The 22,491-nt window shown below is 34.0% G+C and overlaps 2 protein-coding genes across 3 annotated transcripts; one reads left to right on the top strand and one right to left on the bottom strand.

The window, feature by feature from the left end:
- Positions 1–2,990: 2,990 nt before the first annotated feature.
- LOC100807104 (ATP-dependent helicase BRM) lies at positions 2,991–15,257 on the top strand. Its single transcript, XM_003548623.5, has 14 exons — positions 2,991–3,722; positions 5,020–6,336; positions 6,498–7,829; positions 8,005–8,117; positions 8,353–8,440; positions 8,538–8,624; positions 8,832–8,924; positions 9,012–9,095; positions 9,179–9,382; positions 10,110–10,352; positions 10,430–11,980; positions 12,069–12,596; positions 13,106–13,345; positions 14,318–15,257. Exons 1-14 carry the CDS (start codon positions 3,546–3,548, stop codon positions 14,948–14,950), a joined length of 6,690 nt encoding a protein of 2,229 aa, XP_003548671.3. The 5' UTR covers positions 2,991–3,545; the 3' UTR covers positions 14,951–15,257.
- Positions 15,258–19,498: 4,241 nt separating this feature from the next.
- On the bottom strand, positions 19,499–22,491 carry LOC100804969 (ubiquitin-conjugating enzyme E2 5). Of its 2 annotated transcripts, none has more exons than XM_003548621.5 (6): positions 22,212–22,491; positions 21,984–22,063; positions 21,334–21,448; positions 21,170–21,222; positions 20,929–21,057; positions 19,499–19,826 (listed from the first exon to the last, which is right to left on the bottom strand). In XM_003548621.5, exons 1-6 carry the CDS (start codon positions 22,253–22,255, stop codon positions 19,696–19,698), a joined length of 552 nt encoding a protein of 183 aa, XP_003548669.1. In that variant the 5' UTR covers positions 22,256–22,491; the 3' UTR covers positions 19,499–19,695. The 2 variants fall into 2 exon arrangements, with proteins under 2 accessions (XP_003548669.1, XP_006598954.1); XM_006598891.3 differs by lacking the exon at positions 19,499–19,826 and adding an exon at positions 20,684–20,778 and having other exon boundaries at positions 22,212–22,459.

Below are 22,491 nucleotides of genomic sequence, written 5' to 3'. Positions count from 1 at the left end.
TTCAACACGGTGTCTTCTTTAAGTTCTACAAGAAATTGTAAGTATTGCATGCATAACTCTATGATATTTTATTTATTTTTTAGTTTTATATACAAGTATTATTTATTGAAGATTATGTTTGGATAAAAATGTTGAACTCTATTAGAATGAGTCAAATGAGTTTATATATTACTTTTTTTAAGTTACTTTCTATTAGACGTGGAGGGTTAAAACTATTAGAACTAAAATACTTTCTTATTCTGGTTCAAACCTCACAAAAGTTGTCACAAAATAAATTAAAAATACTAAAATTATCATGGGTAAAAAAATAATTAAAAGAGACAATCTTCACAAAATATATTATTGGAAAGTAGAGGTGAGTTTTAATTTTGATTAAACTCATAACTAATGATTAATTTTATACTCGGTTCAAAAAGATCGAAACTTGAAAATATATTTTGAGATCTCATTAGAAAATCAAATATCCTAATTATAATAGTTATTAAGGGTTTAATTTTTTTTCTTAAAAAAATTAAAATCATTACGTGGGTGAAACTCATAAGTAAAAAATCATAACTTTTATTTATGTAATAAATAAGTGTCTTTTTAGTTAATAACTTGTAGCTATTCGGTAATTTTTTATTTTTTAATTAATTTTTTAGTTTTCAACTAACTTTTTAAGTTGTTTTTATCTAATATAGCATTAACAGTGATATTTTAAAATATATATATTTACAGATTTTACCTATGTTTGAAACTACAAATTACTAGTTTGGTTTAAAAATTCATTCAACCTAACTCCAGTGTTAATTTTTCCAAACATAAACTCCTTTTAAAAATACATAAAATAGAGAGAAAGAAAGAATGAAAAAAAAGTTAATATTAGCCATGACAATTAAATCTAAATCTACGCATATCTATTAAACTTGACTTAATTTTAACTATAAAAAACTGCTTAGATAGGAGTCAGTGTCGAGTTTTCAATGACTTGAAAAAATGAAGTTCGGGATAGATGTCAAAATGCATTCAACCTAAACAAGTGAACTTATTTTACGCCAAAACATGTTGAGTTATACAATTCAACCTTTTAACTTGCATAATTCAACCTATATAACTTGCTAGCCTAATGGGTAAGGGATTATGGGTTGAAATTGAACACCATATCAGGAAATTACACATATCATGTTTAATTAATTTAACTAAACTTCTTAAATGTTAATAATTTTTTAAAATTTTATTTTTTAAAAGGATATTAATAACTTTCTTAATTATCACAAAATTAATTAATTTTGTTGATATTTAAGTTCATCTACAATATAATATTTGTGAATTGTTATAAATTTCTGTAATATCATTTTGTAATATACTTATTTAACTCATGATGACAACTTAAGTAAAGCATTTGAATGAAGCCAGTAAGATACTATCGTGATTGTGATATTATGTTTTATATTTATGTATTTATTTATTTGGTAAGTCAACTTATAAGTAATTTATTTTCTATATTAATATTTTTTAATAATTGTTTAATTTTGGTCAATCCAACTCAATTGTCAACCCAATCTCAAAATAGGTTTAATCCAACCTTAATTTTTGATAGGTTAAGTGCAGATTGAATTAGGCTATCCCATTTGACACTTCTAGAGTTATGGTCGGGTATGCAACTCCTTCTCTTTAAATGAAAAACTCACCCTGCTGTATATTATGTATTATATACATATAATTAAGATTTTTTTTATACTTTTATTTTTTATAATGATTAAGATATGAAATAATTGTTTTAATGGTTAAATAATTTAAATAATAAAGTTAAAATTATATATATATATATATATATATATATTAAGAGCACTTTTATTTATTAATTTGTATATTAATTGAATTTAAACATAAATAATAACTTCATGTATTATTTATTAAAAATACACAAATAAATTAAATTCAGAAAAATAATGCATGTTTTCTTCTAATTTTTCGAAACCAAACAAAACCTAATATGAATGAAGTTAGATTTAAAATTTTAAGCCCGCCTTTCCTAAACCTATTCCCAAATCCAAAGTCAAATTCGCCTGCACATTGCAGGTTGGTAATTTGTATGTCTACTTTACTTAGATATGTTTGGATTAAAGTTTAGAAAAGTCTAAAAGTAACTTAAGTATAAAAATAATAATAATTTATGTTTAAATTGAAATTCGCAAAAGTACTTCCAAACTTTAATCCAAACACAATCATAATTTATGGTTGGATACCATTTTGTATCTTTTTTAAAAGTACATTAGAAGTAAAATCTACTATAATTTCTTCTTAAAAAAATCACAAGTATATTTGTCCCCTTTGACTAACTTCTAACAGGAATTTAAACATGATTTTAGCGCATGTTTGATTTCATGTTAGATTCTTTAAAGTCACATCCAAATATTAGTTAACTTATATTTGGTTTTACATTTCACATGTTTAATTTCACATTGAAGAATTGAGTTTTATTTATGATTGATATTTTTTTTTTGTTTAGACCACATATTTTTCATTGGAGACAATTTTATTCGAATCGAGTAGAATCACTATGAACAATAAACTCTCCCTTCAAACATTTAACTGAAGTCGAATTCAAGACCTCTAGTTAAATTCAAATAATTTCACATCAATTGATCCATGGTGATGTCCTATGATTGATTTTAAGCTTAAATAACTTTTAAATCTCTAATATATATCTAACTTTTGTTTTGAGTCTTTGATAGATTTTTTTATTGTCTCGAATCTAATATATTAAAATTTTTATTTTATGTCTCTATTATTATTAAGATGAGGTGATATCGTCTTAATGAAATATATATATATATATATATATATAAATATAAAGAAAAGTCATTAAAATAATATTATGTTATCACTTAACAACATAAACATAAAATAAAACAACACAAAATAATTATTAAAAATTTAAAACAAAAATTAAATACATGTCTCAAATATACTTAAGTATTTTAAGTTGAAGCAACTATAGTTAGCTTTAGCCAATGGACACGTTGTAAATCAGTGACCGAGGGGAACTCGACCCTACCTCCCTATGTTTTTTGGCATAAAGGCGCACACAACACACCCTTCTTTCACTCTGTCAACTACCAAACCTCAACCTCAACAAAAAAAAAAAAAAGGTGGTTAGGGTTTGACCGAAAATCGCACAATCGCGTGCGACTCACATAGTGGAATCATCACACACACTCACCGATTCGGACAACAGCTCCAACTTCGTTTCTCTCCACGCCCTTCCGATCTACGATTTTTTGAGAGAGAAAATCGGTTCCAGCTAGAGAGAGAAAGCAATGGTGGACGCTAATGCGTTGTGGGAAACCAAAAGATTCTCTTATTCAGTGCCTCGCTTGAATTTTGGAAGGATTTGAGTTTTTTTTTTCTTTTTTCCTTTTGTGGGGTCTCCTTATCTTTTTTTTTCCCCAAAAATTAAATTGAACTTATTTTATTTTGGGAATTTGTAGTGAGAGAGTGACCCGAATTGGGGGGTTTCTTCGCTGGCACGTGTGTGTCATTGAAATTGTGAGCTAGTTTGCATGCAATCCGGTGGCGGAGGCGGCGGCCGGAACCCCGGAGTGGGGTCGGCGGGGCGGACGACAACGTCGTCGGCCGCAGCGTCGCCGACTTCGTCGTCTTCAGCGTCGCAGTTGGGGTTGGACTCTATGCAGCAACAGCAGCAGCAGCAGCAACAACAACAAATAGGTTCTAGACAGGTTTGGATTTTGGGTTTTAGCTGAATTTCGTTGAAAATTGTAGAAAACATGTTTCTTTGATAAGTGGTGGTGGTGGTGCTTAGTGTTTTGAAATTTTGATGACTTGTGTTGTTACACTTGAGGGGGTTTTGGGAAATTGGGAGTTCCGTGCATGTTGGAAATTGTGTTGAAGTGAGACTTTGTGCTTGTGTGTGTGTGTTTGGTGGACGACAACCTCGTACTTGTCTGACTTGGTTTTGTCCGGTATGTGGTTTGTTTATTTCAAGTGCAATTAATTTTTGAGGTGTACAAGAGGAGTCAAACAAGGCATGTTTTACTAATTTAGGAGAGTGTGCTGGAAAGAGCATTGAACTTGGGGGTTGGTGCAATTGAGTGCTGCTGACATTGTCAGTTTTTTCAGCCAAAGTTTCCTTTCCATCGCGGCAAGCTGAACCTTGCTGTGGTGTTTGAATTTTTTAACTAATTGGTCTTTTTGCATTTATTTTATGTTCCTGTGGGACGTTTAGTTATTTTGGCAAACTTAACTGTTCTGTGTGTTCCTAGGATTTCCTTTTAGAATGAGGTTACATTTGGTTAGTAAAACTTGAGGTTCGTGTTTTTCGTTCACCACACCGGGCCTCCTATTCAGGTGCTATTGTTGTAGTTGTAGTCTCAACATGCTGAATTGAATGTAGATTATACAACCAGGAGAAACTCAAGTTGGAACTGTTAAAAGTGTTGTTTCGTCAGCTTCTGCATAATATCAATCTTAGCCTTAATTGTTTCTGCTGCCTATCACTTACTGTTATGAGTAGTGAAACGTTAGTGATGTCAGTAATTTCAAATCATCTGTTTCTTGTTGGTTGTCAGTTTTGCATCTATTGCAAATCTAAATTGGAAAATTTTCATTATATCAGCTTCTTTCTCAAAATGTTTTGATCATTAATATATGACTGCTTTTTTGTATGTTTTGTGTTAATGGTGATTTGGGATTTGTCGTAAGTTATAATCACGGTCTTCTTCTTCCATGTTTGTGGTTATGTTTGGTTTTTTGTTATATTGTAAGTAGCTTATGTAAAATCCCATGAAATTGTCTTTCCTACCTTTTTTTCCCCCTGTAAATCTTAATTCGTGAATATGGTTGTAAGTTTTGGAACCAAATGAGCTTGTTATACTTGAGAATTTTCATATACTCTTTTCTGTTTTGATATCAGTGAACTCTGCTTTATGATCCTATATTTGCTTTGCTTTTAGTGCTACCTTTTCACCAAATGATTAGTGTTATGGAATCATGATTTTTACCTGTGTACTTATGCAGTCATTTCAACAGCAACTGCTTAGAAAACCAGAAGGGAATGAAGCTTTTTTAGCTTATCAAGCAGGAATTCAGGGCGTATTTGGGAGTAACAATTTCTCATCTCCTAGTGCCATGCAACTGCCTCAGCAGCCTCGAAAATTGCATCTTGGTTCCAACCAGGATATCCAGCTAAGGGGTCAAGGTGTTGAGCAGCAAATGCTAAATCCTGTCCATCAAGCATACCTTCAATATGCTCTCCATGCTGCGCAACAAAGGCCTACTTTAGGAATTCAGTCACAGCAGCAAACTAAAATGGGAATGTTAAGCTCTGCATCTCTGCAGGATCAGGAGATGCGTATGGGAAATTTGAAAATGCAGGACATTATGTCTATGCAGGCAGCAAATCAAGGTCAAGGATCATCCTCTAGGAATTCATCTGAGCGTGGTGCTCGTGGTGACAAGCAAATGGACCAAGGACAACAAATGACACCTGATCAGAAGAGTGAAGGAAAGCCTTCAACTCAGGGACCAACCATTGGACATTTAATTCCTGGAAATATGATAAGACCCATGCAAGGACCGGAAACACAGCAGGGCATCCAAAATGTTGTAAACACCCAGATTGCAGTATCTGCTCAATTGCAGGCTATGCAGGCATGGGCACGTGAACGTAATATAGACTTATCACATCCTGCAAATGCACACTTAATGGCGCAGCTCATTCCACTGATGCAGTCAAGGATGGTCTCACAATCAAAGGTCAATGAGAGCAACATTGGTGCTCAGTCATCACCTGTTCCTGTTTCAAAGCAGCAGGTTACTTCTCCAGCAGTTGCAAGTGAGAGCTCAGCACATGCTAATTCATCCAGTGACATGTCTGGGCAGTCAGGCTCTTCAAAAGCCAGGCAGACAGCTCCATCCAGCCATCTTGGCTCAATAACGAATGCTGGTATAGCTGGTAACTCTAGTGACATGGCAACACAGCAATTCAATGTTCATGGCAGAGAGTCTCAAGCTCCTCCGAGGCAACCAGTAGTAGTTGGAAATGGTATGCCCTCTATGCATTCTCAGCAGTCTTCTGCTAACACAAACTTAGGTGCAGACCATCCTCTGAATGCAAAAACTTCATCATCTGGTCCAGAACCTCCTCAAATGCAGTACACGAGGCAGTTAAACCAATCTGCTCCTCAGGCTGGAGGTCCAACAAATGAAGGGGGTTTGGGTAATCCTGCAAAATCTCAAGGACGACCAGCTCAGATGCCTCAGCAACGAACCAATTTTACAAAGCAACAACTACATGTTCTGAAAGCACAGATACTAGCATTTAGGCGGCTGAAGGTTAAATCTCTGATTCCTTTCTCATTCTGTCTAGTCTGTCTGCACCTTTCTGCCTATGTCTTCGTGTGCTATTTGTAATTTTATATAGCCCTAGAAAAAGATATACTGTGCATAATCTGAAAGGAGATTCTCCTTATTTTCTGTTTTCTGTTGGTTTATAGAAAGGAGAAGGTACTCTGCCTCAAGAACTTCTTCGGGCTATTGTTCCACCACCTCTTGAGATGCAGGCGCAACAGCCAAATCATTCTGCAAGAGGACAAAACCAAGACAAACCTGCTGGAAATATTGCGGCAGAACAAATAAGCCCAATTGAGTCCAGTGCCAAGGAGCCACAGTCTATCCCTAGTATTAATGGTCAGAGTTCTTTAAAGCATGAATCCTTTGCCAGAGATGAGAAATCCATTGTACCCCCAGTTCATGTTCAAGCTGTTGCACCACCTGTGTCAAAGGAATCTGCTCCAACGTTATCTGCTGGAAAGAAAGACCAGAAATCAATTGGATGCTCTGTTAAGTCTAACCAGGATGGTGAATGTGTAAATAATACTACTGTTAGAAACGAGTTAGCATTAGATAGGGGAAAGGCTATTGCACCGCAGGCTCCTGTATCCGACACAATGCAAATTAAGAAACCTTCACAAACGAGCACTGGTCCCCAGCCAAAGGATGTGGGACCAACCAGAAAATATCATGGACCTCTATTTGATTTTCCTTTCTTTACTAGGAAACATGACTCCTTTGGGTCATCAATGATGCTAAACAACAACAATAACTTATCACTGGCATATGATGTCAAAGATCTTCTTTTTGAGGAAGGCATGGAAGTACTTAACAAGAAAAGGACAGAAAATTTAAAAAAGATTGAAGGTTTATTGGCAGTAAACTTAGAGAGGAAAAGAATTAGGCCAGATCTTGTGCTGAGGCTCCAAATTGAAGAGAAAAAGCTTCGCCTAGTAGATCTTCAGGCACGTTTAAGGGATGAGATTGATCAACAGCAACAAGAGATAATGGCAATGCCAGATAGGCCATATCGCAAGTTTGTTAGGCTGTGTGAACGTCAGCGCATGGAACTTGCTAGACAAGTGCAGGCATCTCAGAGAGCAGTAAGGGAGAAGCAACTCAAATCTATATTTCAGTGGCGTAAGAAGCTTCTTGAGGCTCACTGGGCCATTCGTGATGCCCGTACAGCCCGCAACAGGGGAGTTGCCAAATATCATGAGAAGATGTTGCGGGAGTTCTCAAAACGTAAAGATGATGACAGAAACAAAAGGCTGGAAGCCTTAAAAAACAATGATGTTGACAGATATAGGGAGATGTTGCTGGAGCAGCAGACTAGCATCCCTGGTGATGCTGCAGAGAGATATGCTGTTCTTTCAACTTTCTTAACCCAGACTGAAGAGTATCTACACAAATTAGGAAGTAAGATAACGGCTGCTAAAAATCAACAAGAAGTGGAGGAAGCAGCAAAGGCCGCTGCAGCCGCTGCTCGATTGCAGGCATGCTTCATAAAATTGCCTCCCCCCTCCCCCCTCCTCTTCTTCCAATGTTTTGAGAAAAGTCTTTATGTTTCCCCCCTTTTTCTATACAAATTAGTTTGGAGGTTGTACTATTGGAACATGTTCTTTAAGAGTATTTACACGCCTCTGATCCATCATTTGTTTTTTACTGAAGGGTCTTTCTGAAGAAGAAGTCCGAGCAGCTGCAGCTTGTGCTGGAGAGGAAGTGATGATTAGAAATCGTTTTCTGGAGATGAATGCTCCTAGAGACAGTTCATCTGTCAACAAGTGCGTTTTTGTTAGTTTATTTTTATTTTAGTTTCCACCTTGACTTTTTGCACAAATTCTTGAGTGGAGGTGCATTTTAGTGAGAGTTGTTGGCTCATAATGTTTTTATGATCTTTTTTGGTGTTTTAAAATGTCTTGAAAATGTTTATGCAACTATGATTTTAAAACTTTACTTAATTTGTTTGTATAATTATGCATCTGATGCTTGAATCGTTACCATTTTGGCTACTTTCAGGTATTACAACCTTGCCCATGCTGTGAATGAAACAGTCATAAGGCAGCCATCAATGTTACGTGCTGGAACATTGAGAGACTATCAGCTTGTAGGTTGCTACATTATATGAAACAGTACTCTTTAAGTGATTTCTTTATGCTGTCTTGAGCAAGTTTTCAAGACTTTGATACCTTATATTTTTGAAGGTTGGTTTGCAATGGATGCTTTCTTTGTATAACAACAAGTTAAATGGAATTTTGGCGGATGAGATGGGTCTTGGCAAAACTGTACAGGTTAGTATTATGCTTTTTTTTTGTTGCTCTTGCTTTGATTGGACAAAATGTTTATCATTAATTTTGTTTTTGCAGCTGAGTGACTTCATAGTTCCTTTCTAACTTTGTTATGTCTTATGTGGGATATATTAGATTTTTATGGGTAATACATAATCATATACTGTAGTACTTGTGCTTTCCTTCAATAATTTTTTTCTTTCTTGCTAGGTTATGGCATTGATTGCTTACTTGATGGAATTTAAAGGAAACTATGGCCCACATCTTATAATAGTCCCAAATGCTGTTTTGGTTAACTGGAAGGCGAGCTTTCAATTTATTCATTTGATGGATACTCCCTTTCTATGTGATATTGTGGTTTTAACTTGAAAAAAATTGTTCATTATGCAGAGTGAGTTTTATAATTGGTTGCCATCTGTTTCATGCATTTTTTATGTTGGAAGCAAGGATCATCGATCAAAATTATTTTCCCAAGTAAGTGTGCCTCACCTAATCACTCAAAATGTTAAGAGTATTTTGTTATTTACTGCTGAATTTCCTTTTTGCTACAATTGCAGGAGGTTTGTGCTATGAAATTTAATGTCCTTGTGACTACTTATGAGTTCATCATGTATGACCGGTCAAAACTTTCAAAAATTGACTGGAAGTATATCATAATTGATGAAGCACAGAGAATGAAGGATAGAGATTCAGTTTTAGCTCGTGATCTTGATAGATATCGTTGTCAAAGACGTCTTCTTTTGACAGGAACACCATTACAGGTCTGCTTTGCCTTTACTCATTATGCATTATTGTATATGGTAATGTCTGTGAATGTATGTATTCATTGATTTTTAATGTGTGCCAGTTAGACCAAACACTTAGTGTCATAAATGAACTGATATGAGTCTGGACTATTAAGGAGCAGGGAGTATATTTTGGTGTATGAGAAATGATGAAATATTGGGGCTTGAGTGTATATTTCAGCGTTTAAAATATTGGAAATTGGGAATAATAGAGTATATTTCAGCATACTGATAATATTCTTTGTTGGTTTTCAATTCATATTTGTGTACTGGTTGATAATGTTTGTTGTGTTTGAATGTTTCATGTATATATGTTTTTTATAAATATTTTAATATTTTTTATGTTAGATAAACTCTTGCAAGAGTTACCTAATCTCTTGAGTTTGACAACCTTGGTTGAAAGCGTGAATAAGTTCTCTTGTTAGCATACCCTTTGATCAATTATATTTCTGATTATGTTAATTGTGCTTGTTTAGCAGTAACTTGTAAATTTTAATGTGGTCAAAGTTCTCTTACAAATAATTATAATTTTAATGTGGTTTTCTTGACACAATAAATGATTTCATGTTTAGAGCATTGAGGTGTATGTTCAATATGATTATATGTTAGTGTTAAGTTGATGGCTATTGACAAATCATAATAGGTACATGATACAGTATAGTTTTTTTATGGAATTATTAATGGTGTGTTTCTTTCTCTGCAGAATGATTTGAAGGAACTCTGGTCTCTCTTAAATTTACTTCTTCCTGAAGTTTTTGATAATAAGAAAGCCTTCAATGATTGGTTTTCGAAACCATTTCAAAAGGAAGGTCCCACTCAAAATGTAGAGGATGATTGGCTTGAGACAGAGAAGAAAGTCATTATTATCCATCGACTTCATCAGATTCTTGAGCCTTTCATGCTCAGGCGTCGTGTTGAAGATGTTGAAGGCTCACTTCCTCCTAAGGTGGGATTATAGCGCCCTAACTTGACCACTTACTCATACTCTGGTTTCTAAATGCTTATATTAATGCTTCATTGCAGGTCAGCATAGTTCTGAAATGTAAAATGTCAGCTGTCCAGAGTGCCATTTATGATTGGGTCAAATCAACTGGTACCCTTCGTCTTGATCCTGAGGATGAGAAACACAAGCTTCATAGGAATCCAGCATACCAGGTGAAGCAATATAAAACTTTAAACAACAGATGCATGGAGCTGCGCAAGACTTGCAATCATCCATTGCTTAATTACCCATTCTTCAGTGATCTATCTAAGGAATTCATTGTAAGATCTTGTGGGAAATTGTGGATCCTGGATAGGATCCTAATAAAACTTCAAAGAACTGGACATCGAGTTCTACTTTTCAGTACCATGACAAAACTTCTAGACATCTTGGAAGAATATCTACAGTGGCGAAGACTTGTTTACAGAAGAATTGATGGGACTACTAGTTTGGAAGACCGTGAATCAGCAATAGTGGACTTCAATAGCCCTGATTCAGATTGTTTCATTTTCCTGCTCAGTATTCGAGCTGCCGGACGAGGCCTTAACCTTCAGTCTGCTGACACGGTTGTCATTTATGATCCTGATCCAAACCCTAAAAATGAGGAGCAGGCTGTGGCCAGAGCTCATCGTATTGGACAGAAAAGAGAAGTCAAAGTTATATACATGGAAGCTGTTGTTGACAAAATCGCTAGTCATCAGAAGGAAGATGAACTGAGAAGTGGAGGCACTGTTGATATGGAGGATGAACTTGCAGGTAAGGATCGCTACATGGGGTCCATTGAGAGCCTCATAAGGAACAATATTCAACAATATAAGATAGATATGGCTGATGAGGTTATTAATGCTGGACGGTTTGATCAAAGAACAACACATGAAGAGAGGCGTTTGACTTTGGAGACATTATTACATGATGAAGAAAGGTATCAAGAAACTGTCCATGATGTTCCCTCACTACAGGAGGTAAATCGCATGATTGCCAGGAGTAAAGAGGAAATTGAACTGTTTGATCAAATGGATGATGAACTTGATTGGATTGAGGAGATGACACGATATGATCATGTGCCTAAGTGGCTTCGAGCCAATACAAGAGAAGTAAATGCTGCTATTGGTGCTCTATCAAAAAGATCATCAAAGAATACTTTATTGGGTGGTAGTATTGGCATAGAATCAAGTGAATTTGGTTCTGAAAGAAAAAGGGGACGACCCAAGGGAAAAAAACATCCTAATTATAAAGAGTTGGATGATGAAATTTTGGAATACTCTGAAGTAAGTTCCGATGAAAGAAATGAATATGCACATGAAGAAGGAGAAATGGGAGAATTTGATGATGATGGGTATAGCATGGCTGATGGAGTGCAGACCATTGATAAAGATCAATTGGAAGATGGTCTGCTTTGTGATGCTGGATATGAATTTCCTCAATCTTTAGAAAGTGCCAGAAACAATCAGATGGTTGAAGAAGCTGGCACCTCAGGATCGTCCTCAGACAGTCAAAGAGTGAGACAGATAGTATCTCCATCAGTCTCCTCTCAGAAATTTGGATCCCTCTCTGCATTAGATGCTAGGCCAAGTTCCATTTCAAAAAGGATGGTATGTTGCTATACTTGCGATTTTTTTTTTCAGTAGTTGTTTGTTGTATCTCATTCTTATTAAATATCTTTATGATGATTTTTGGCAGACAGATGAGTTAGAGGAAGGGGAAATTGCAGTATCTGGTGATTCTCACATGGACCATCAACAGTCTGGAAGTTGGATTCATGATCGTGATGAAGGTGAGGATGAACAAGTTTTGCAGAAACCGAAGATTAAACGTAAACGCAGTCTTCGTGTTCGACCTCGCCATGCCACTGAAAGACCTGAAGAAAAATCTGGTAGTGAAATGGCATCTCATTTGGCAGTCCAAGCAGACCACAAATATCAAGCGCAACTAAGGACTGACCCAGAATCCAAACTATTTGGTGACTCCAATGCCAGCAGGCATGAACAAAACACACCAGCGTTAAAAAATAAGCGAACCTTACCTTCAAGGAGAGTTGCCAATACATCCAAATTACATGGATCTCCAAAGTCAAGCCGTTTGAATTGCATGTCTGTGCCTTCACAAGATGCTGGTGACCACTCCAGAGAAAGCTGGGAAGGAAAACCTATCAATTCAAGTGGATCTTCAGCACATGGCACTAAGATGACTGAAATTATCCAGAGAAGGGTATGGATCTTTAGTTGATTAATCTTGCATCTTTTTCTACGGTGATGGTCATATGTTTCCTTATGGAATGGTCTTCTTCTTCCATACAATGAGAATAATCAGAAATCATTATTAATTTTTCTTAATTTACAACAGAAGTAATATAATAAAAAATTATATGGTTGCCAATGAGGGTTCACCAACTGTTGAATAAACAAAATGGTCTTGGGTTCAACTCTTGGCAATACTTCATTGGTGGATCATTTGAGTCCTTTTCTACTGTGAATACCTTTATGAGTACTCGTTGAGGCTTATGGCATGCCCTATCCTAGGAGTGGGGCAACTTCCCCTTCCCCCCTAAAAAACAAAGTTGCTGAGGTATCTTTACCAGCTACAGTCCTGAAAATATTTGACTTTGCTCATTTCGTTTGACTGGACTTTTTGCAGGCTATATAAATTTATTCTCAAATTTCCATGTTTGCTCATGTACTTAAAAGTATTTTAAACGAATTTGATTTCTGTACTGGCAGTGCAAAAATGTAATTAGCAAGCTCCAAAGGAGAATAGACAAGGAAGGCCATGAGATTGTGCCTTTGTTAATGGATTTGTGGAAGAGGATTGAAAATTCTGGATCTGGAAACAGCCTGTTAGATCTGCGAAAGATTGATCAGCGGATTGATAAATTTGAGTATAATGGAGCAACGGAGCTTGTATTTGATGTGCAGTTCATGTTGAAGAGTGCAATGCATTTTTATGGTTTTTCACATGAGGTGAGGTTTCTTATCTGGATCTGTACTTTATTGGATTTTGGTGGAAGCTGTTGCACTAACTTGTCCTCTCGAGATGGAAACTAATCAGTTTCCAAAAACAACTTAGCATGCTTGGTTTTTGTTTGAAGAAATCTAGATGTTTGATCTTGAGTTACTTAGGAAAAACACATTGGATCTTTTTATCCAAGCCAAAATATAAGCTTAGTAGAATATGCATGTTTGAAGTCTTATTTTTTTAATTATGAATTATATCCTATTCCTATAATATTATTAACTGCATTTTAACTGTTTATTTCTTCTTTTGTTTCAATGAACTTAGTGAAACACTTAACCACTAAGTTCTCAAATGCTGGTCGGATTTATTCCTGAAGATATTGTTTCTTTTTTGTTGTAGTTATATATTCTGCTAGTTGAGCCAAAGTTCAAAACAAAAATCTAAAAAGTATTTTTAGTGAAGTCCAGAGACTAATCAATCACTCCTATCCTTGGCATTGCATCTTTTCTCCTTTCTTGGCGTATCTTATCCTTGGCATTTGCTGATAGTTGTCCGAACAGTATCACCATACTGATGATGTTTATGATGGATTTAAATGTCTTTAACGAATTCAAACATATCCTGTGTTTTAATATCAAGCAAAGAGGAAAATCTATTGAAATGAAAATTCCTGGTTCCGATTCTTAATATCAATGTGCTTCTATTCACATCCTGATTGTTTAAAAATGAAAATTTAACAGGAGTTACGTGTTTTACTTTGTATTCCATTTGACCAATACTTCTTAACTTCGAAGTGATTCTTCTGCAAATTTGCTGTCAAATGTGGAATGTCTGATGTCTCTCATCTTTTACTGCCTGATGTTCTAGGCTACTGTTGATTTAGATAATGCGATTAAGATTATATAATCTCTACTGATTTCTACTAGAATTTACCATATAAAATATTTGAGGTACGTTAAAAATATTGATTTTTGCAGGTAAGAACTGAAGCAAGGAAGGTTCATGATCTCTTTTTTGAGATCTTGAAAATCGCATTTCCTGACACGGACTTCCGAGATGCAAGAAGTGCACTTTCTTTCTCCAGTCAAGCTGCTGCTGGTACAGTAACATCCCCAAGGCAAGCGGCTGTTAGCCAAAGCAAGAGGCACAGGCTGATAAACGAGATGGAAACCGAGTCATACCCTTCACAGAGGTCACTGCAACGTGGATCAGCTTCTAGTGGTGAAAACAACAGAATTAAAGTTCATTTGCCACAGAGGGAATCAAGAACTGGAAGCGGTGGGGGCAGCAGCACCAGGGAGCAACAGCAGGAAGATTCTTCACTGCTCGCGCATCCGGGTGAACTTGTTGTATGCAAGAAGAGAAGAAATGACAGGGAGAAATCTGCTGTGAAACCTAAAACTGGTCCTGTTTCACCATCTAGCATGAGAACTCCAGGTCCATCTTCAGTCCCCAAAGAAGCTAGGTTAACTCAACAGGGTTCCCATGCACAAGGGTGGGCTGGCCAGCCATCTCAACAACCAAATGGATCTGGTGGGTCAGTTGGCTGGGCAAACCCTGTAAAAAGGCTAAGAACAGATTCTGGGAAGAGAAGACCAAGCCATACATAGGGTTTCCCTTTCTCGGGATATAAGGATGGTAAATAATGGACATATTGCTACTAGTCTCAGGAAGAATTTTAGTGGCCCTTTCATAGAGTTTACCCCCATACTGTTAATATAGAATTAGGCCTTTAAAAAAGTGCATTTTACGGCTACCTAAATGGTTAAAATGTAAGTTCTCCAATTTTTTTGTTTGGATATCTTCATCGTGCAGTTGCAGCTACAGCTATTAAAACTTTTCTTTAGATGATAGCTGAAACTTTTGTATAGTAATCCCTTGTTTCATGTTAGTCTATAAAAAAATGCATCTCTGGTAGGGTCCTGTTTACCTAGGTGGCAATTCTTTCTTTCATTATCATGTTACATAAAAAAAAAAAAAGAAGCCAAGATAGTTTACTTTGTGTCAAAAGAATAAAAGAAAAGAACTGATAGTAACCGGATAAAATAATAATACAGAAAGCTAAATATTACAAGGATATTTAATCAGGGTATTGTGTATATTACAGTTGGAAATATCCACAGAATCTCAATATAGGCATAAGATGCAGAGATCTATATTGGTTATTTTATCAGGATATCTGATCGTTAACCTTTGGGCAAATTAAATTTTTTAATACATCATTTTGACTTTTCTTAAAAATGCATAAGAAATCAGGAGAGGTATGGTTTGCGTCTTTGCGAGAAAGGTATACAATGTTATCTAATATAAATTAAGAGACGTTTATATAATAAAAAAAAAAGTTAATTGTTTGTTTGGATTATAGGAAAAGGGAAAGGATCTCCCTTTTTGACACGAAATGGATATATCCATACCAGAACGAAACAGCAAGGGTTATTTCTTCTTTTGTTTGGAACACTAGGAAGAGAAAAAGAGAATAAACAGAGGAAAAACAGTGCAAGACTTCCACACTCTATTATCTCTAATGTGTCATTTTGAATAAAAGAAAAGGGAAGGAACGCTAATTTAAACAATAAAATAACCCAAATACCCATAATTTATATATACTTTTTTTTACAACAGATTTCTACATTAATTTATATAAATATATTTGTTTTTGTTTTTTATACAACCAAACAAGACACAAAGACAAACTTATAAATTTATTTCATTTTTTATTTATTTATTTTTCTTTCCTTTGATTTTGTTTGATAGGCAGGAAATGTGAAAGAAAATAAAGTGAGGGGAAAGAAATAAGGTGAAATGGAAAGAATTAACTCTTTAGTAGGAAGAAAATGAGCGGAGTAAAAAGAATAAAATGATGAAATTTATCTAAAGTAATTTCTCTTTAAAAGTGAGTGGAAATGAGTAAAGAGCATCATTTTCATATTTTTTATAATATCCTTTTTTAGTTTATCCATATTTATACTCAAGGACAATATAGTTTTTATCTAAATATATTTTTTTCTACTTCTTTTAAATAAAATATTCTAATAATCATCATATTTGTCATTTATTTTCATTCATTCTATTTCTCTTTTTCTTATTTTTATACTCCATTTCTTTTTCTCCTCCCAAACAAATCCAATTTTTTTTTTCTAAATGAAATTTCGTTAAATTTAATTATTGTAATTTTGTCCTCAAACTCAAATAAGAATTATAAGATTGACTCGGTGATTAAAAGGAAAGAAAAAAAATGTGAGTTTAAATCTTTCACTAATAAAAATTAACAACTAATATTTGTTGATAAAAAAATCTAAGTGAAATAGTTGTTTGCTTGTATGAGTAAAAAAAAATAAAAATGTAAAGGTGATATTTTAAGATTTTATATAGGATATAACTGTCTAAAATGCATGTAATTCATGATCCATCTTTGTTGCGTTGGACTTGGGACCTAATAACTTTCGACTCCGAAATATAAATGTGTTGACTAATTTTTTAAATTTCAGGCAGTGGTGGCCATGATAACGGTCTAGGTATGATTTGGTAATATTCTAATTTGTCCGCTATGAGTAGATAAAATGATTTCTTTAGTCAATACAAAGCTATATGAAAGCAGTTAAAATTTTCCCATTTGGCAGTTTAATTTATGTTATTTGGATCAAACAAAAAGCTACAAAACATCTTTTACTCATTTTTGACAAGAAAAAATGATTCAACATGGATCGATAACATCAACCCAAACGCGCACTTCATCACGTCATAATTCTTACTCCTCTAGGCCAACATAGCATAACCTTTTTTTTTTCATTTGTCTTTTTCCTCGATAATGTCATTGGATAAGTAATCAGTGTATTTGGCACAAATGCACTCACTGATTCATTAAGCAGCATTAGTTTTTGTAAGCAGTTTAAAAATCACATAACATAATTACGAGCCTCAAATAAAATATCTTGTATATATCATCATGACTCCATTATCATCAACTAAATAGTGTTTTTATGGTTTCTCTGTCACTGTTGTGCTTTTTCATGGAAGAATCCTTTTCATCACCGGGTTTATAGGATTTAGATTCTCTCAAATCTATTTTTGTTGGGAAGAGATGGACGCGTTTATTTTGCAAAAACACACAAAGATGCATTATTGTGTCTATTAGTTAATATTCATAATTTTTTTTAATTTCTTTAATAACATTATATGGTGTTATTCAACAATAAGATCCTGTTTCAACCAAGATCTACATAAAGATCCCTCGTTATCAACTCAATGAGCATAGGGGCTTGATCAAATTTGTAATCTCTGTCGCTTCAAGAAAACCATACGACTAGAAGTTTTGAAGCTGACACGTCATATGTTCCTATCAATATAAGGGAAACAATAGACACATGTTGCCAACACATAATCATCTCCATAACAATATGGTCTAGAGACACAAGATAGACTTTGTGTGTGTTGGATCATAGACTATGGTTGTCTCCACACATATTAATCAAAGTTAAATCTTTTTTACACTCATGACTATCATTGATCCAAAATTTTTTTATATATAATAAAAATTAAATATGAATTTTTCGATTAAATAGATAATTTTCATTCACATGAATGCAGTGAAATCTTATATTATTGCATCAATCCCTTAATTACAGAGGATAAAATGTAGTTAGGTAACTTTTATTTCATTTCCAAAATTAAAAAAAATAAAGAACAATGAAAATCTAATCCTTTAAGAATGAATAAATTGACCTGGTTCTTTATCTCATTTCCATAAAAACTAATATGATCTATACTTGACTTTTGATACCTTACATTTTTAGTCTTCTTTATAACAAAAAATATTAGCCTTATAAATTGCATTTTTTAACATTTAAATTTAATATTTCTGTGGTTTATTTATATTCCTACATCTAAACTCGTTTTGGTAAAAAAAATTACAAACTATAGGGTTAAAGTATGGCCTATAGCTTCATTAATTTTCATGTAGGTCCCTTAAGAACATTGTTTTTAATGATTAAATTGCTACACAAATAAATTTAAATAATACCAAAAATTCTTAATCTTTAGTTGGCTCTTTTGAAAATATTCGTAGTTATATAAAACAGCAGTCAGCAAAGAACAAAATTGTTAACTGGAGAAAGAAAACAGAAGGTGTATACATGAAAAGAGAGGAAGAGGGGAAGTGCTTTAAAAAGAGTAACTATAATAAAATATTTTACAATAAATCAGATTTGACCAAATAATTTTTTTTCAAGCTAAAGGTCTAATTCAGTTAGTCGAGGAGGACATATAAATATTATAAATTCTCTTTATCATGTTCAATTCCTATGATAAAAAAAAGATATTTTCTAAATTTAAAATATATTTATTTTTATTACTTCTTACCCCACAAATAGTAATGTGAAATTCGTTCTCTTTAAAATTTTTGAAAATCCATTTAAAACACCTAACTTGTAATGCCGCGGTTAGATTGAAACGGTCTATGAAACAAAATTGACTTGAAAACAAATGTCCATCATCATGAAAAAATGGCAATTCATTCTAAAGTGGAAGGAATGATTCCATTCTAGATCGTAATCTTAATTACCATTATGAAATTTAAGTAGCATCTTTTAAACTTTTCATTCTTTCTTTCTTCTATAAAAAAATAAAAGGACTTTCCATTCTTGCCTTAATTCTAGGAACATTGTGTAGAATAGAATATCCATCGCATTACTAATTATACCAAACTTGAAAAGAATAATAGCTTCATCCGCTTTCATTCTTTATTCTTTCAAAAGTCAATCCAACTAACAAAAATTTAGACTACCATCTAATCATAGATTATCATTATATATAATAAAATTGTTAACTTTAATAATACCTTCTTTGAAAATTATATTTATGACTATTTTTAATTAACAGTAATTTTTTTACATGCATGAAAATATAACTTGAAAAATTCATTTAATGAAGTCCCATTCCAAAATATTAAAATATATTATGTTTTTTTATAGGGAAATATATTATGTTTGCAACATAAGATCCATTTGTTTCAAAATTAAGTATAATTAATTTTGAACCATTAAAACACAGTTGAAGTGTATGCCCAAATTAATATCAACAATAAATATTAAATTGAAACGTATCCATCCATGGTAGAAGAAATTTTGATGTGTAGCCAAAGAAGCACTTAATCCATTCACTTGAGGAGATTAAGAATAAATAAGATTGCATCAGGAAATCAATGATACATTATTTACAGGGTAAACTAAATAACAGGAAGGAGAATTTTCCCCTATCCACAACCAAGTACATTTCATTTAATGAGGTAAATTAACATGACTAGAACATCATGCACAAGTTAAGATAGAATGAGAAGAACAGGAACATGCATGCAAGGCTAGGGGTCTGCCTTACCAGCAACCTGTTCATCACTAGAATCATATTCATCTTCACTTAGCTCTTCATCACTGGAGTTCTCTTCTGTGGCAGCTCCTATGTCTTCAGGTTTAGCATACTTCTCACAGTACTCTGAAATTGCAAGAAAAAAACACGAGTAAATGTTATGTTAAGAAATTAATGCTCCTGAGCATCATATGGAAATTGGTTTTCGCATCAATTCAAGCCTAGATAAACAAATCGAAGTGATACTTTGTACAAGTTAGTGTTCATAAAAGTCAACAAAAGATGGATAATTCTAAATTTCGATACTAGTTTTAATATGTGAATGATACACACAGCACAAGGCAATTGACTGCCTCTGAGGAAACTTTACATGATACAGAAGACTGACTAACAATGGAGAAATAAAACCCTTACCTATGGATAAGGTATGAACTTGAGTGAACAATTGGTACATGTGGATAACAGACATTGAGTTTTCAACTATACACAGATAGATATAGGTCACATTGGCAGAACAAAGTCATCCAGGGATAACATCATGCTATCTCATAATTAAATGTTGATTCAAAAATTATCTCCTAAGTGATATAATGATGATAAACATCTAGGTGGCCTGGCCTCCTAGCCAGGTTAGAAAACAGACACCTTTTTTTCAATTGCTTGTGATTGCGGTATATAACATGAATGAAGACAGTGTCTCCTCTTTCACAAATAAATTTAACACCTAAGCTTCTCTTCTGCAAGTATACCCATATGCACACCATAGATAAGGTAATATGCCTCATTTTTCTGTTTAGAATTTGATGGCATCATAGGAGGCAGCATAAAAATAGCAGTAGAAATGGCAGTAAAATTAACTCCGTTGGCAGATGACAATTTGAGATAGTAAAGTTTATGTTGCAGTCAAATAGAAGAACCGAAGCAATTGCTTTTCTGTTAGTAATTGGATAATAGTAGGAGATTAAGAACCATCAGTGAGTTGCTATAACTGTTTATGAGAGTGTAGGCGAATGTGCACTGCATTGTAGTCCTTAACCACTACCCTGAGGACTAAAAACAGCTTGTTCAAGCGTCCCTCCTGATTTTAATTGTAGCTCAAATAAGGAAGAATAAAAATAAAGGGCTCAAATAAAACATAGCAAGCCTGTGGTACTGGTCTTTGGAAAGTGCATATCAACAAATACAGACATGCATATTCAGAAAATGAAATTTCAAAATCAACCCATACCTTTAACCCTTTGTTCATAAGTGGCTCGATCACGCATCATTAAAGCTGCAGCTTCTCCGTTCAAGGGGTCTGATGGATTGGGATACAGAAGAAGTTGTGGTAGAAACACCTCAAACACATTGACAAGATCTAAAACAATGCTTATATTTAGACATGTGACGATGAACCAAAAAAATTCTAAATGGAAAACTTAAATAGAAAAACAAATATTTTCTCATATGGTTAACAGAAAGAACATTACCAAACATGGGACTCCAGGTTTGATTGATAACATCAAGACAAACTGATCCTGACCTGAAATTATTATAATCCAATATGATCGCACACAATACTTAAAATTAACACAAGGCAAACTACTCAAAGTATAGAGTTTCGCAGCAATATTAAAAAATACAATATTTTTACATCTCATCAACATTTGGGTGATAGATCTTATTGATAAAGCCTATGGAAGGAGATTTATAAGGATAAGCATCTGGCAGCTCAACTCTTACTTTCCATACACCTCCATGATAAGGACCTGCAAGCAACCATCACAAGGATGAAAAAGAAGATTCTAAACATTTAAGGTCCATAATACAGTAACAGCACCTTTCCCAAACCAAAACATTCAATCTCAGTTCAATTTCTGGAACCATGGACAGACCAATAAACAAAAGGGAAAATCAGAAACTGTCAGCATAAATTAAAAAAAAAAAAACTCATGCTAATATTTTCTGGCTAAAAATTAGTGTCATATTAGGACATAGAAAGCCACAATATGAAAAGGAGAAATAAATAAGAAAACAAACAGAAACTGTTTTATGCAATAACGCTGCAAAATGCACACGAAGCAATCAATACAAGTAACAGAAAAGGAATTAAAAGGAGACAAAAGATTATGAGTTCCATATGGGAATCTTATTGTTGCCACACAAATCTAAATCTAGAGCCACCAAAGTCAATATATGGTTAATTACCACATACCCACAATAGCAACCCAACTTTTTTCACAAAAAACAATTCACAAAAAGCTTCAAAACATGTAACAAAGATAAAAACAAAGGAGAATTTACTCTCATTGGGTCCATGGAAGTGCACATAAAACTCTTGCATTCCATCATTAATCATCTCCACCTTGTAGTCACTCATCATCCTATTAATTGAGGAAAAACAAAAAACAAAACAACAATCAAAAACAGAATCCAGAGTCAAACTTAGACACCCAAATAGAAAAAGATTATAACTTGAATGGAAATGAAAGGTAAAAAAAAAAAGGAAAACAGAAGAAATTAGGGATTAACAGTTTCATCAAGTCCATTTCTCGCCGCTTGCTTGGAGAAGACATTTTGTTTGTTTGTTTGTTTTTCCTTTGTGAGTTTCTGTGATGATGTTTTTGTTTTCCTTAGCTACTTGCTTTTCAGGAATTAAGAGAGAGAGAGAGAAAGAGAAACATGTTTGGGAGGAAGAGAAAGAAGAGGTTTGTGGGAGAACTTTGCTTGTGCAACTTGAAGAAGTAAAATTGGTTCAGACAGCAATAAGCAAAACTAGGACTCAGATAATAATCATAAAAACATTTTGGTT

The sequence above is a fragment of the Glycine max genome, chromosome 16 (genome assembly GCF_000004515.6).
Source record: "Glycine max cultivar Williams 82 chromosome 16, Glycine_max_v4.0, whole genome shotgun sequence".
In the NCBI taxonomy this organism is placed as follows: domain Eukaryota; kingdom Viridiplantae; phylum Streptophyta; class Magnoliopsida; order Fabales; family Fabaceae; genus Glycine; species Glycine max.
Note: the sequence above shows the minus strand (reverse complement) of the source record. Positions and strands in the feature narration are given on the sequence as shown.

Coding starts and splice junctions, on each gene's coding strand:
- LOC100804969 (XM_003548621.5), bottom strand. CDS start 22,255: ATGTCTTCTCCAAGCAAGCGGCGAGAAATGGACTTGATGAAACT. Junction 21,223..21,333: donor CACCCAAATGTTGATGAGAT/GTAAAAATATTG, acceptor TAATAATTTCAG/GTCAGGATCAGTTTGTCTTG. Junction 19,827..20,928: donor TTATGAACAAAGGGTTAAAG/GTATGGGTTGAT, acceptor TTGCAATTTCAG/AGTACTGTGAGAAGTATGCT.
- LOC100807104 (XM_003548623.5), top strand. CDS start 3,546: ATGCAATCCGGTGGCGGAGGCGGCGGCCGGAACCCCGGAGTGGGGTCG. Junction 8,925..9,011: donor CTGTTTTGGTTAACTGGAAG/GCGAGCTTTCAA, acceptor TTCATTATGCAG/AGTGAGTTTTATAATTGGTT. Junction 12,597..13,105: donor CTGAAATTATCCAGAGAAGG/GTATGGATCTTT, acceptor CTGTACTGGCAG/TGCAAAAATGTAATTAGCAA.